Raw genomic sequence first — 14,156 nt, 5'->3', positions numbered from 1 at the left:
GAAATCTGGGTAGCAACCAGCACTTCAATACTGAGGAATTTTCCATTAAGATGGTTACCTTTATGTCTGAAAACTAATTTTTGTTGGTAAAACAACTAGTGCTGCTCAGAGATCCAAAGGTGCAGATCTGGAATTGCTTTTGGTGAAAGGTTCTGTATAAGCTGGTACCTTAACACTGTGGCAAGTACTTTTGCACTTTATCTCATGTGCTTAACGATGCCATTTAGGGCATGAATTTTTGAGTCTGGGCTGGAAGGGGCTCTGAGTACCCTGGTCTGGTGGGAGGTGTCCCTGCCCATGGCAGGGAGATGGAGTGAGATGAGCTTTAAAGTCCCTTCTGACCCAAACCACTCTGTGATTCCATGATTTTTATTTTGCCTGCATTTCCTGTAGTTATGGACACTGTAGCTAATGATATTTTTGTACCTGGCAGCATTTGGGCTGGTACAGCTGCCTGCAGAGGGTGCACAGCAGTGGAATTACATCTTTCTATGCCTGTCTCTGTTGCTGCTCCTGAGCCAATTCGCTCTATTTCTAAGAGGCAGACTGTGCTCAAGTTTTACTGTTTGAGATGAATTCTGGAAGAAGACTGAAATAATTCCACTTGGTTTGTTTCTTGCCTTTTTTATGTCCTGCTTAGTGTTAGGAAAGAAAGCTGGTACTGGAGAATTAGAAGTGTGGTCTTCCAGAAAGTTTCATCCCACAAAGCTAAACAGGAAGGAACGTGTCTTGTGGGTTATCTGTAATATTTTATTATATAAATTTCTGTGTCTGATAACTTTGCATAACCAGACTCAGATTAAAACAATACTAACAAGAGCTTTAATTTTTAAGCAGGCCAAGGTGCAAGTGCTGGAGAAGAGCAGTTAAGGAGTTCATTTCTGCAAGAAGTTCACCTCAAATTCCTGCTGACTGGGCTTCTTTCAGGGCTCCCTTTGCCTCCCTTTGCCATCCGCATGTGCCCACCTCTCACAACAAAGAACATTAAACAGTATGAGCCAATCCTCGCTGTTGGTGAGTGCCTTGAATTAGGTTATTCACTGCTCTGAAAAGAATGTATTAAATGCAAATATAGTTGTTACCACAGAAGAAAAAAATCTGTCTTTTGATCCTGTGTAACTAATGAAAGATGTCAACCCTTGTATTAGTTTGCATCTGTGGTAGTCTTTGGATTCTCTTTTCCTGCCTTGGGTCTAAGCAATGCTACCTGAAAAATTGCAATACAGTAGCAAGTTTGTATTTATCCTTTCTTTTACTTTGATATTGGTCTGTTGATATACTGAGCGTTTGACATGCTGCTCTCACTTCATTTTAAACATCAAGAAATGTGGATTTCTGCAACCTTGCACTCCTGGAAGAAGTGAATGGACTTTACAGAGACTGTACTTTTGCTCTGATGTGAATATCTGAAAATACACTTGAAGCACGTTATTTTTCCTGTATGAATCTGTTCTGTCTTATTACAAGTGTAAACTATCTAGATATTAGAATAGTTGCCAGTGAGTACCTGATTTATTAACTCTTGAGTTCTCTCTCTTTAAATCTGATTTTTCTGGCGTGCTTTTTCAGACCACCTCCGGGGTTTCACAGTGCATCCACAGAGGCTGCTCTTTCTCTCCTGTCAGCAGACAGAGGTGCTGTAATTTAAAGATTGCAGTGGATTAAAAAATTGGACCTCTGGATTTGGATTGTTCTGACATGCCCTTGGTGTATCTAAATAACCAGCAGATTCTGGGCTGCCCAAAGCCTGTGTCTGTCATAGGTCAGAACTGGGACATTCCTGTAGTTCCTGAGGCTGCCTGTGCTGTGGAGCCTTCATTGGTTTCTGGATTAACAGGGACTGCAAAACATAAGCAAGCTATCATGATATGATGTGATGCTACTGAAATGTAACTTCTGGTTTTCTATAAGCTGTAATTCTTAAGTGAAATGCAAAGATTAGGAAACAAATAGGTTGGTGTAGAGTGCATTTACAGCAAGGTCTTTCTAAACTTCAGGTACCCAAATGGCTCTTTAGGTATCCATTGTTGTATTTGATGAAGGTGATATGAGTATAAAGAAGTGCCTAATAAAAAATTACAACTTCCAGTGTTTTGGAAGGTTTTTGATGTAATTGAAGCTAATAGCTACTAAGTTACTGATTCCTAATTTTAAAGAGCTCATTATTTCAGGGATGAGAAAACAGAATTGCTGTAATGATTCCATAAAATCTACCCATGATTCTCCCCTAGCATTACTGGTGGATAACAGTTAATACATTTCCTTGAGGCATTTACTCATCTCCAGTTATCAAAACAAAAAAAATCATTCCTTTCTCCTGCAGCTGGATGGGTATGTTGTGAAAAAGGAAGAAGAATGAAGAGATTTTCTCCAGGCTTTACAAATAGGCTCAGGAAAAGCCTTGATCCAAATGGATATCACTGGAGGGTTTAATATTTGGGATCTCAGTGCTAGAAATCAAAGTACCTTTTCTAAAATTGTGAAGTGTAATGGTTTCAGACATTTTTTAAAAATGAGAGAGAAATAGCTGTCAGCCCTGCATTTTCACTGAAGTAAGGAAAAGAAGAAGCAAATGTGTGTCTATATTTTTTTAATCAATTTTCACAGGTACAAGTAATGGCTCTGTCCTGGTGTTCCATCTTACAAGCGGAGTCTTGCACAAAGAGCTGAGCATCCATTCCTGTGAAGTCAAGTAAGATTTTCATTTTAATTCCTACTATAATCCTTGTAGGAAGCAAATACTAAATCATCTGTCTCATGTTATACCAGCAGTGTGAGTGTCCTGCCTGGTTGGTAATGACACTGAAGGGAATTGCCTGTTGAGGCTCTGCCCCAACAGCGTCCTTGCTGTGCATAAACTGGAACACAGTGACAAAATTGCAGTGAAAATGACATTGTAACAAATATCTGAGTTGTATCTGCTGATCTGAGATGCATATCAACTACTTCAGCCTTTAGTCACTGTAGTACAAAGAAGTCTTTTTAGGACAAGAAACTTTATTTCAGTGTCTTATTTATGTAACAGTTGGGACTCCTGAATTGTGTCCTTTGAAATAATTCTGTTTGGTACGTCAGACTTTATTTACTTTGCCCCCTTGGGGCTGCAGTAGCTGTTGAGACAGCTCTAGTCCTAACTGAAGTGAGAATAATTTTATTTTTGAAAGATTTTAAAAAATGAATATAGGAATCAGCATTTGTGTGTACACAATGGCATAAGTTTTTGGATTACTAATGGCAAAGAAATTCAAGATGTTGGTTGCTGGATATGTATTTCCATACGGAATTAAGCATGAAAATGAAATATTTCTAGTATTAACATTAGTAAAAATTATATCAGAATTGTGTCATGAAATCTTTATCTGGTTAAAGTCTGCATTTTAATGTGCACTCTACAAAAAGATAAGAAAAGTACAGATGACTAAGAATAGGTGGCTCTGGGAGTTCACTATGGAAACTTGCTTGGAATCTACCACAAAAATTAGGTGAGGTTTTTTTGTGTTTGTGGTGTGATTAGTTGGCACTGTAAGAATAAAGTGCTCCTTTCTGTCCTAAACCATTTGAATCTTTTGATTTCATACCATTAGCTACTTACAAAATTATTTTCATTTTATTTTCTGTTACGCAGCACAAGTGGGTAGTCCTTTTTTTAATTCAAGTGATCACAGAATTCAAAATAAAAACCCCTACAAACACTTCACAGATCAAAGAAAACAAGATGAGGGAGAGGAGGAAATAAATACACTTTTGGAAAAAAGCTTTGTGTATTATTACAAGTATTGTTAGTTTGGGCTTTTCAATTTGTAAAAGGTTTGCAGCTTGTAAGAACCTTCAAGAGTACATTGTCTTTCTATAGCTACTGTCCTCAACAAGTGGTGTTTTTAGAACTAAACTAAAATGTTTGTGAATTCTGTTTAACCATGAGCTGTTATCTGGGTAAGTCTTTTAAGCATTTGTTATAATTTCCTCAATCCTGGCCTTAGTGGTCTGAATGACTTTCTCCAAAGTTTTCACAAGTTCAAGGGAATGTTTGCAGCAATTTAGACTAAGGCACGGGGATTCTTTTTTATTTTAATTACTTTTCATGGAGTGCAACAGTTTTTCTTTCAGTGGGAATTCTTACTTTGCCTCTAAAATGCAGATAGATTGGATAATGCCTCTATATCTGAAAATACACCCTCAGGGAACATAATTATTTTAGTATGTAATTGAGAATACCCTGAAATTGTAATTCCAGGCCAGCAGTGTTTGCAGTGCTCTGTAGTTTAAGAAGAGAGAGTAACAAAAGTATGTCAGTTGTACTTTACAAATCAAGTGTGCTAAAATAATGGCCACTGAGTTGTTTGAGCATTAGCAATTATTATTTATTTTTGAGATTAAAGTGTTGTTTTGTGGAGGCTACATATGTAGTTCCATGTTGATTTTTTTCATTTGTTTGGAATTTTGTTTTTATTTCAACTTTGAAATTCTGTGTTGTGATTAGGAAGAGGAATTGTCTTTCTGTCCTCCTTTTAAGATAGTTCATACTTGTGAGTAACCTTGAGTATTTATTTTATCCATGATTATTACTTAGCTGTTTTACTCTTTGTTTAGAACTATGTAAGTAAACACTTTTCTGTTAAGCTTAGTTTTATTTTGATAAGGAGATTGAGGCAAAAAGCAGCAGAAATGCTTCTGAGCCCACAAAGGGAAAGTCAGTCAGGCCACTGCTGGGAGCAGAAGTGAGGGGTGAAAACAAGAAGGGGACTGTTCCTTTTGTTGGCTGAGTGGAGCTGTGAGCAGGTCAGTCTTCCTTCAGGATAGAGAGAATTGCAAATAATTCTTATTACTAAGAGGAATTAGAAGAGCCCTGAAATCCCCGAGTCTGATCCCTGCTCTCCAGGGACCAATCTGAGCTGTTGTGGCAAGAATGGAGATGATAATCCATCTTCAGTGCAGAGAATCTATTTGAGACATGGAAATAAAAGGCCTCCAATATGCTTTTAGTTCAGTGGTACATTTGCACCTCTCACTGCTCCTTTTGCTTGTTCTGGTGGAGATTCCTGTGACTGCAGCAGTGCTGCTCATTCTTTTTAACTGAAGCTCAACAAGTTCAAGTCTGCACCAGCTTTTATTTTCAAAATTAAAATCTCTCTGTTAATACTTATGGCCTGCAGGCAAAACTTGGAAATTACTGCATTGCATCCCAAATTTTAGCAGTTGAATTGAAGCTGGTTTAGGATTTGAATTTAAGCTGAGTGCTCTTTGGGAAACTGCTTTGCAAACATTCATCACCTCCTTAAAACTTTACTTGAATAGGGAAATTAGAAAGAAAATATCTACTACCACTTTGGGTTTATTTCCAATTTTACCTTTCTCTTTTTAGTATAATCCTCAAATTTAAGTAGCAGCTGCCATGTCATAAAGTCACAGCAATCCATTCCCAAGTAGAAAAGTAATTTGTGTTTTTAGCTGCTTCAGTACCCTCTGTAATTTGTTTGCATTGGAAACATTGATGAAAGCAACTGAGTCTTCCCCCTGAAGTAACTGGGACAGGTTAAATGTATAGAATCCCTGAATTTCGTATTTCAAAAGAGTGGATTTGATAGTTGACAGCTGAATATAACCCTTAATTCTGGTAGTCAAAGGTGTCCTTCATGAGGAAATTTTGCAAATGGAGCTGTTTCAATAGGGAAGAAATTCCTTGTTTCCTGCATTAGAATTTAAACCACTGTCTTCAGATTCTCAATTTATGTGACAGTAAAAAAATTCCGTATTGTTTCAGGTGCAAGCAGTTAGCCAAGCTAAGCTTTCCTTTTGATTATGAGTGTCTTGGGTTTCTGTAGATTTTTATTGGTATTGACAGATGGCCAGGCAGCAGCAGAGAAAAAGGACTTGCCCTGTTAAATCTGAGATGATGAAAGAAGTGTAGAAAATGCTTCAGGTCTTTGAGGGAAGGAGAAGGGTGAATAACTCCCAGCAGTGACAATGCATTGAGTGTCTGGGCTTTTTCCAAAAAACATGGTAGAGTAATAGATAAAAAATGAAAAGGTGTCAGAATTCCCATTTCTTCCATTTCAGAAAGCTCCCTGTATTTATGACCCTTTGGAGACTTGCAATGTCACACATCACTGCAGCTGTAGATTTCTATTCAATCATTCCTGTAATGTTTCAATTAATCATGGAGTATTTCTCATTTTGATAGAAATGATTGGTTGAACTTTCATAGGTCCTGCTGGGAAATCCTGGATCTTAAATTCTTAACTTTTCTTGGGGACTTAGGAATAAAGCTCCCCATATTTTTGAAGCTTGGACCAAAACAATAAATATGGCTGTAAATTATATGTGCAAGATATTATGGGAGTACTTTTTGTTTTCACCCATCTACATTGCATTTAGGAAACTTCTGCTTAATATAACATGAGCTGGATTTACTGGCATTAAATCATAAATACTGTTATTTATCTTTCTCATATTTCACATTTATTCTTGCAAAGCACACCATGAATTTACAGTTGAAGTAACAGAATACTTAGTTGTCCTGGAAACAGTTCTTAAGTAATCTGTGTTTGAAGGATTTGAGGAAAACCCAAATCCTTTCATCCATGTTAAAATGAAGTTGGGCATATGTATGTATTAGAGCAGCCTCAATTTTCTTTTAGATTAGTTCCTTGATTTATATCTCAGATAAAGCACTCAGCAATTTTTGCAGGCACAAGGTGTGTGTGTGAAATGGGGATGGAGGACAATCTCCTTTTGGAACAGCACCACCCAGTGCCACCTTCTGTCCTTTTTGCTCTGTGCTGTATCCCAAGAACTTGCTTAGAATCCATCTCTGTGCTGACAGTGTGTTGTGTGCAGGGGAACTTCCCATCCTTGCAGCACTTCAGGGAGATTTGGCTGGGAGCTGCCTTGGTGTGATCTAAAAGAACAAAAAAATCATCTGGTTTTCAGTTCTTTAGTGATAGCCTTTAAAATCTCTTCAGGGTCTTTCTTTTTATCATCTTTATTTCTCCCCTCTCTGTATTGAAGGAATGAAGTCTGCCCACCCTGCTGTCCTTATAAATATTTCTCTATATGCTGGCAAATCTGAGTTGTTTGGTAGTGATCATTGATTTAATCGGAGCACTGCTTTTATTCCACTCTACAGCTGAGTGTGTGTGAGGGATTTTTGCAAAAGTTGACAGTGCTTTTAGCTGAAATTTTTGGTTTAACCAAAGAACAACAACTATGGTCTGAAAAGAAAGCTTTATATTTACATCATAGGTGTGAAAGCATACCTTATTTTTATCCTTAAATATAATGTTTCCATAAAGTGTAGAAATTACTTCTGTGCTGATGTTTCTGAAGACTATGCTTGCAAAAAAAGAAGAATTGTACCTCAGGCTGTTTTCTAGCCACTCAAATATTTTGGCCAACATGCTCCATGTACTCCCTTCTGCTCACAGGGGAATTGAGTGGATAAGCCTGACTGGGTTCATTTCCTTTGCTACATCAACACCCAACAATCTGGGACTGGTAAGGAATGAGCTGCAGCTGGTGGACCTCCCAACAGGTGAGTGTTTGCTGAGGAATCTTCCAGAAGCTGACACATTTGCTGGGCAGTGACAAGCATAAGTTCTCACCATTTTTTTTATTCCTTCTGCTGTCATGACAAAATAAAGTAGTGGAGAAGAGTTTAACTGTTTTTCCTCTTCTGTCCTTGTTTAGCCACATGATGTGTTTTGTCTGGTGCTCTACAGAACCAACACATTTGCAAAAACATTTGTGGCTTGGACTAATTAAAAAATGAGATGTCAGCAGGAGGTTTAGGAGCAGTCACAGAGCACCAGTGCTGGTGATGGGTTTTGTTCACAAAATGCATGTATTTCCAAAGGTGTATTGTCATAGTGTGTGTCACGGGCACCTGAAATAGTGTTGAACCTTTTATGGTGGTTTGTATTGGCAGCAGAGGATTTTTCAGAGTAGATCAGGCACTTGGCCAGAATTTGTGGGTGTTTTAGCAATAAAATCTCATACTTCTAGAAAGAATTGGAAAGGTTAAACAAGTAAATAACTTTTCAAAGATACTGTTGATAGCAAAGTGATCAGATTGTGTGTGTTTTTCAACTATTCTGGCCTCATAGTGGGTGACAAATGTCTTTGTGTTTGAACTCAATCTTTGCACAATATTAGGACGTATAACTGGGTAGATCAAACAGCCCAAAACAGAAAGCACTTCAGTAGTTTCAAGTTATTTTTGAATGTGAAAACTTGGAGCCATTTAATTTCTAATTGAAGAGCCTGAATCTTGTAACACATGGCTAACTCTGAATCACTTTATATAGTGTAAAGTGATTTTTTATAATTGTTTTTTTAAGCTTAGGGAAAAAGCTCAATTGTATTTCCAGGATGCTGCACAAAGAGGTTATTCTTGTAACATGACAGTGTTTTAATTTTTTCCCATATAATGTCTTTTACTCATCTGCTTAAAACCAAAACCAAAAGAATAGCACATTTTGACATTAATCTCATAAAATGGAATTTTGATTGTTCATTCAGCTTGTAAATCAGCTTGTATTGAACATTTCTAATCAGAAGTTATGAAAAGTTCAGTATTTCCATAGGCAGCCAAGGTTCAAGTAAATGTGAATACCTGAAACCTTAGCATATGTTTTGCTTAAAAATGTTACATTTCTTCTTTTAAAGCTGTCAGGAAGGTTTTTTAGCCTTAGCAGTTTAACTGTTTGATTGTTGCTGCTTCCATCACTTGTGTGCCCAGCTTTCTATTTTAGGGCTAGGAAAACTCTGCTGATTAGTATTTTCTTTAGAAACACTTGGACAAAATTCACATTTACATTTCTGAACAAAAAAATGGAAGAAAATTCCTGAGGTGTTTCATCACTAATGAAGAAAATAGAGCTGGAAGATTTCCTGTAGCCTGGTCTCTAACATGAGGACTCTAACCAGCATTCTTGATAATTAGATTTATTCACATAATTGGCATAAATAATTTAGGTATGAGCAGCCACAAGAGTAGCTAAATTTTAAAAGCTTGTATTTTCCTTGAAAGCTGAGGAGAATGAAACTTGAACAGGAGATGGTGTGGTGCCCCTGTGTTTGTACATCATTATTATGTATAACATCTGTAATTCTGCAACACTTTGTCCAAGTGGCAGGAAATTTTGTTGGGCATAAGGTTGTAAATTCTTAGGGTTTGTTCTTTTAGCTGGAAAGAAAGAGAAGCAAAACTTTAACGATGACAAGAGTAGTGTAAGATGGGGCAGGTCACTTGGAGATGTTCTGGTTTGGTTTGTAAACTCTTTCTGTTTGCAAACAGAACAATTTGTGAGCTCTTGCTGTATTTCTGTTTAGTTTGGTAACTGTTTCTGTTTCCCCCTGCTGTGTTTGTGTTGCAGGCAGGAGCGTTGCCTTCCGTGGGGAGCGGGGCAATGACGAGCCAGCCATTGAAATGATCAAGGTGTCTCATTTGAAGTGAGTGTGTCAGCCTGGGGAGGGTTACACTTTTGACTGAGCTCCATGAAGATCCTCATGACACAATGGAGATTCCAGGGAAAAAACACTTCAGGGTGTATAGAAAAATGTACAACAGCATCAAAAGAAAAATACTTCAGAATATTAATTCCAAATGTGAAAGATGTGAATGTTTCTGTGGTTGTCTTAGTTATTTAATGATTCAATCACATTGCAAGATCACTCATTAATATTTCTTATAAAAATTGTGTTGACTGAACAGGAGTTTTGATAATATTAGGGAGAATAAAAGTGCTGAACAGTTTGTGTCAATTTTGATTTTGTTATGAGTTAATTCTCTTTTCTATAACATAAGCCTCAGTAAAACTGGGAGGTTTAGCATTAAAAATTGGATGATTTTTCAGGTTTATTAGTTTTTCTAAGTATTTTCACACCTTTATATAATAATTGTCTACTGGAAAACCAGTTATTTGGAAAGTCAGCTGATAAACAACCAAATTATTTACTTCATGTCCTCATTATTTTGAGCTCAGGCCTGTGACAGGTCTTCATAATACCAAAAAAAAGTAATGCTCTGGGAAATTACTTCTTTTTCTAAATGAAATTAAAGTAGTGTTGAATTTAATAAGGCATCATCTCTACACAATGGAGGAAAAAAATTAATGTCCTCTAGCTTGGAAGAGGAATATTTTCAGAAGCATGTAAACATTTCAGAGAATTTGGAAGAGCTGAAGTGTATAATGGTCTTATTAACACATTAAAAATTAAGAACCGCCGTGGGCTTAGATGAAGAGACCAGAGAGTGCTGAGTGAGAGCAAGAAAGGAAAGTTCATTTGAATAGAGATAACTGCAGTGGCAGACAGTGCATAGTCTGCACAGCCTCTGTTTTCAATTAAATGTGAAAAATGGTATATTAAAGGTATTATACTCATGTAGCTCCACAGATGAACAGTCTGAAGACGTACCTAGCAAGTGTAAGATGATTTTATTCCTGGGTTAGGGAGTGGCCTGCATCTGGAGGAGAGGAAAAAATCTGTTCATCTGACACTCTTGGTGTGTCCTTCTGATATTTGTGCAGTCACAACTCAGGCTGGATGTGGCCAAATTAGAGGTGCTGCTGCCTCTGAACTACTTCCCTTGTCTCCTTTACAGTAATTGAGCAGAACCACCTGACAGAAATTCCTGTCAGCTTTGAGGAGAACTCTTCTTCAGACATGCTTTTGCTCTTCAGAGGGGGATTTAAACCAAATTAATTTGTTCTGCTTCCTCTTGGTTTTTGAGGATTTCCAGAGTGCTGATGTGAACAATACATGTGAAGTAAAGTGCTCAAATGAAATGGGAATGTTTCCTTTTGCTGTAGTAAATTCTCATTTGTTTTAGGCAGTACCTAGCTGTGGTATTTAAAGACAAACCACTGGAGATCTGGGATGTCAGAACATGCACTCTGCTCAGAGAGATGTCTAAAAACTTCCCTACAGCAACTGCTCTGGTAAGGAATATTCTGTTACTATTTATTAAATGCCTTAAGTTGAGATAGTATAAAAATCTGTGAACAATTTTGTAGCAAAGGGCGAGTGTATCTGTAGCATTTACACACAAGGGCTGTAACATTTTACCTGTCACCATTTTCATCTGTCATCGTAGAGAGGCAAGAGGAAAAGGAGGAACTGGTGAAAAAATGTGGTCTGCCCCTTGGGTGATGGAGGGAGCTGTCATCTTGGAAATCATTACCAATCCCCAGTGAGTTCAGGAAATAAACATTTGTCCTTTCTATTTTTCCTGGACTGTTTTTCCCAGGAATGGTCCCCTTCCCATAACTTGAAGAGCCTGAGGAAGAAGCAGCTGGCAGCGCGGGAGGCCATGGCCCGGCAGACGGTGGCGTCGGACACTGAAGTGACCAGCGTGGAGTCCTCTGTCATCAGGTACCTCTCACTGATGGGATGCTCTTCTACATCACTTGTTGTTATTCTACCCTACCCTATGCCATCATTCCATGTATTTTGGAACTGACCCTTTGAGTTTGTAGCTGGCAAAGCAACTCTGTGGACCTCCCTTTTGTTTTTATATGTGGGAGTTTGATGTACTTTGATGTCTCTCTCAGGTGTGTCTGTAGCCCCTTGGTTACCGGGTTCTTACAGCAAAATGATTACTTGCCTGCAGACATTTCCACTGTTCCTTCTAGATAAATTGTTTTGAAGGATATTTGCTTTTTTTTTGTGCTGCCTCTCTGCATTAAATGGAATTTGCCTTGCAATTTTCATTTCAAGAAAGAAATAATTGTGTCTCATTGTGTTCTTTTTAAAGCTTGTTACAGGAAGCTGAAAGTAAATCAGAGCTGAGCCAGAACATTTCTGCCAGAGAGCACTTTGTGTTTACAGGTGCTGATGGGCAGGTTTATCATCTCACAGTAGAAGGAAACTCAGTAAAAGACAGTGCAAGAATTCCTCCAGATGTGAGTTCAAATTTTCTATATCATTGATGCTTCAATTTTTTTCTGAGCTATGAGTACCTGAAAAAAACCATCAGGAATATGCTTTGTGGCAGCAAGTGGTCACTGATGCAGTAGTTTGAAATCTGAAATACAAATTCCAACTTCAAACACTATAACAATTCTGTTTTCAGAATCTTACCATTTTTATGTTGTAAACATTGTTGAAATAAATGAGGTTTTTTGCAAGTTGGAATCTTCCTAGATCCTGACTTGCTTTCTGAATAAATTGCATGACATATTTTTAAGAATTTTAGTAAAGCATATAGAAAATCTTGAATAAAAAAAAGGCAGCTATTGAAACATGATTCTGTTCTATTAAGGTATTTTATCTTATGTCATCAGGGGGACTTGAGTGGGCCTCTGTTTCCTGAGTTTGAGTTTGTTCTCTTCCGAAGAATTCTTTCTTTTTTAAGTTGTTCTTAAAGGCTTTGATACTTTGAAATAGGTATTCTTTGATTTTTGTTTCCTTCTTTAGTAAATGCTACTGTTGTGGTCACTGAGGTCTGTCAGGTTGGTGTTTCCTTGCAATAAGAGACAGAGAAGTGATTTTCATTACTATAATCCTAAAATTTCTTACAAGGAAATATCTTTTGGTGCATATTGAAGCAAATATGAATGACTTGATAAGGGCTCTTATTGGATGCAATTGTTTGGACTGAATAGAATTTGATCTGTCACGTCATAAAATTTTTTTAAATATGTAAAAAAATTATTCTTGTTGAGTGTGGGTTGAAATGTTTATTCATGTGTTTATTGATCACAAGATTTTGTTCTTAAATATTTTCAGGGAAGTATGGGAAGCATTACATGTATTGCCTGGAAAGGGGATATACTGGTTCTTGGAGATGTTGATGGAAACTTAAACTTCTGGGATTTGAAAGCCAGAGTATCCAGGTAGGAATGCAAATGAAGTCTGTCAAACATGAGATAATGAGTATTAGAATGTGGGCTTTTTTCATCCTTCCTCATTTTTCTTCTTCGTTGTGCGTGGTGTTTGAGGGTAAAATGCAAATATTTTGAAATAAAAATTCAGAAAATATCTACTGTGTTACAGTTCTCTACACTTCATCTTTTGTGTTTTCTGAAGAATTAACATTTAACCAAAGTTCTAAAAGCAGCGAGGTGTCTTTTTTACATTAAATCTGTGGTGGCTTCTGATAAAATGTTAAGTATTGTAGTATTTATCTCAGTCATCTAATGATTTTAGCTGTAGCAATCTGTATAGCCATTGGTGTGTGTATTTATATAGAGAGAGATTCTTCCCCTCAGTCTGTGCAGTATCAGGATCTGTGAAGTTCATGGAAAGGATCTAATTGCCCCCATTATCAGGTGGAGAGTGACTGATGCTACTGTTGCTCTTCCCTTTTCCCAGGGGGATCCCAACACACCGAAGTTGGGTGAAGAAGATCCGCTTTGCCCCAGGGAAAGGAAATCAAAAGCTTCTTGCACTGTACAGCGATGGAGCAGAAATCTGGGATTCAAAAGAGGTGAGTGCCTGTGGGTTTGATAGGCACGTGTTTTCTAAGCAGATACTATTGAAAATGAGGGAGGGATTAAGTTTTACTGAGTCATGATTTGTTGCTGACAGTTGTGTGATAAACTCGTATGGCTTTGCTCAGAAGACTTTTACTTCCTATAAAGCATTTTTAAGCTGCCATCAATGAAAAGCACCTTTCACTCATAAAGCTGACAATGTGTCTGAGATCCTCTTTGTCATCCTCTTGTAATGGTTTTCAGACGGACCTGGGAAATTTAAGGGCGAGTTCCCAGTTTTAGAATTTAATCTGTGGATAAAGGATTAGTTTTACTACTGGTTTCCTAACTTCTGTGCATTGTTAAGAGTAGATTTAATTTGTCCAGAAGTACCAGAAAACTAGACATTTTGTTAATTAACATTGTCTAGCTTCTCATCTTACTCAGAAATTCTGTAGTTATATTCAACAGTTTTCTGGGGTTTGCTTCATGGGTGTTTCAGGGAATTGTAGTAGCATGGGGAAGGGAAGATAATTCTACTGTATCAACTTAACCCCCTGGACTAAGTACAGTTATGAGGGTTTGAAACAGGAATTTTATTTTTTGTTCTGTTTGCTGTGTATGAGCACCAACTCCAGACTCAGACACCTAATTAGTGCAGTATGGAACTCTGTTGGTAATGAGAGTTGGACAGCAGATATAAACAACTACTGTGAGATACCTAAGCAGAGTTGAATATTA

General features: G+C 37.5%; 1 protein-coding gene across 2 annotated transcripts in view; it reads left to right on the top strand.

The window, feature by feature from the left end:
* WDR11 (WD repeat domain 11) overlaps positions 1–14,156 on the top strand; it is a 39,494-nt gene that overhangs the window by 12,683 nt on the left and 12,655 nt on the right. Inside the window, exons 10-18 of one of the 2 annotated variants that reach the window (XM_071563537.1) lie at positions 838–1,014; positions 2,608–2,692; positions 7,425–7,531; positions 9,375–9,450; positions 10,832–10,940; positions 11,249–11,373; positions 11,756–11,903; positions 12,730–12,836; positions 13,315–13,429. In XM_071563537.1, coding sequence (XP_071419638.1) covers positions 838–1,014; positions 2,608–2,692; positions 7,425–7,531; positions 9,375–9,450; positions 10,832–10,940; positions 11,249–11,373; positions 11,756–11,903; positions 12,730–12,836; positions 13,315–13,429 — 1,049 coding nt within the window. Of the gene's footprint in view, positions 1–834; positions 1,015–2,607; positions 2,693–7,424; positions 7,532–9,374; positions 9,451–10,831; positions 10,941–11,248; positions 11,374–11,755; positions 11,904–12,729; positions 12,837–13,314; positions 13,430–14,156 lie in introns of both variants that reach the window. The other variant, XM_071563536.1, reaches the window with a different exon arrangement.

Source organism: Pithys albifrons, chromosome 9, assembly GCF_047495875.1.
Source record: "Pithys albifrons albifrons isolate INPA30051 chromosome 9, PitAlb_v1, whole genome shotgun sequence".
NCBI classification, from domain to species: domain Eukaryota; kingdom Metazoa; phylum Chordata; class Aves; order Passeriformes; family Thamnophilidae; genus Pithys; species Pithys albifrons.
This window is presented reverse-complemented; position numbering and strand designations above follow the sequence as displayed.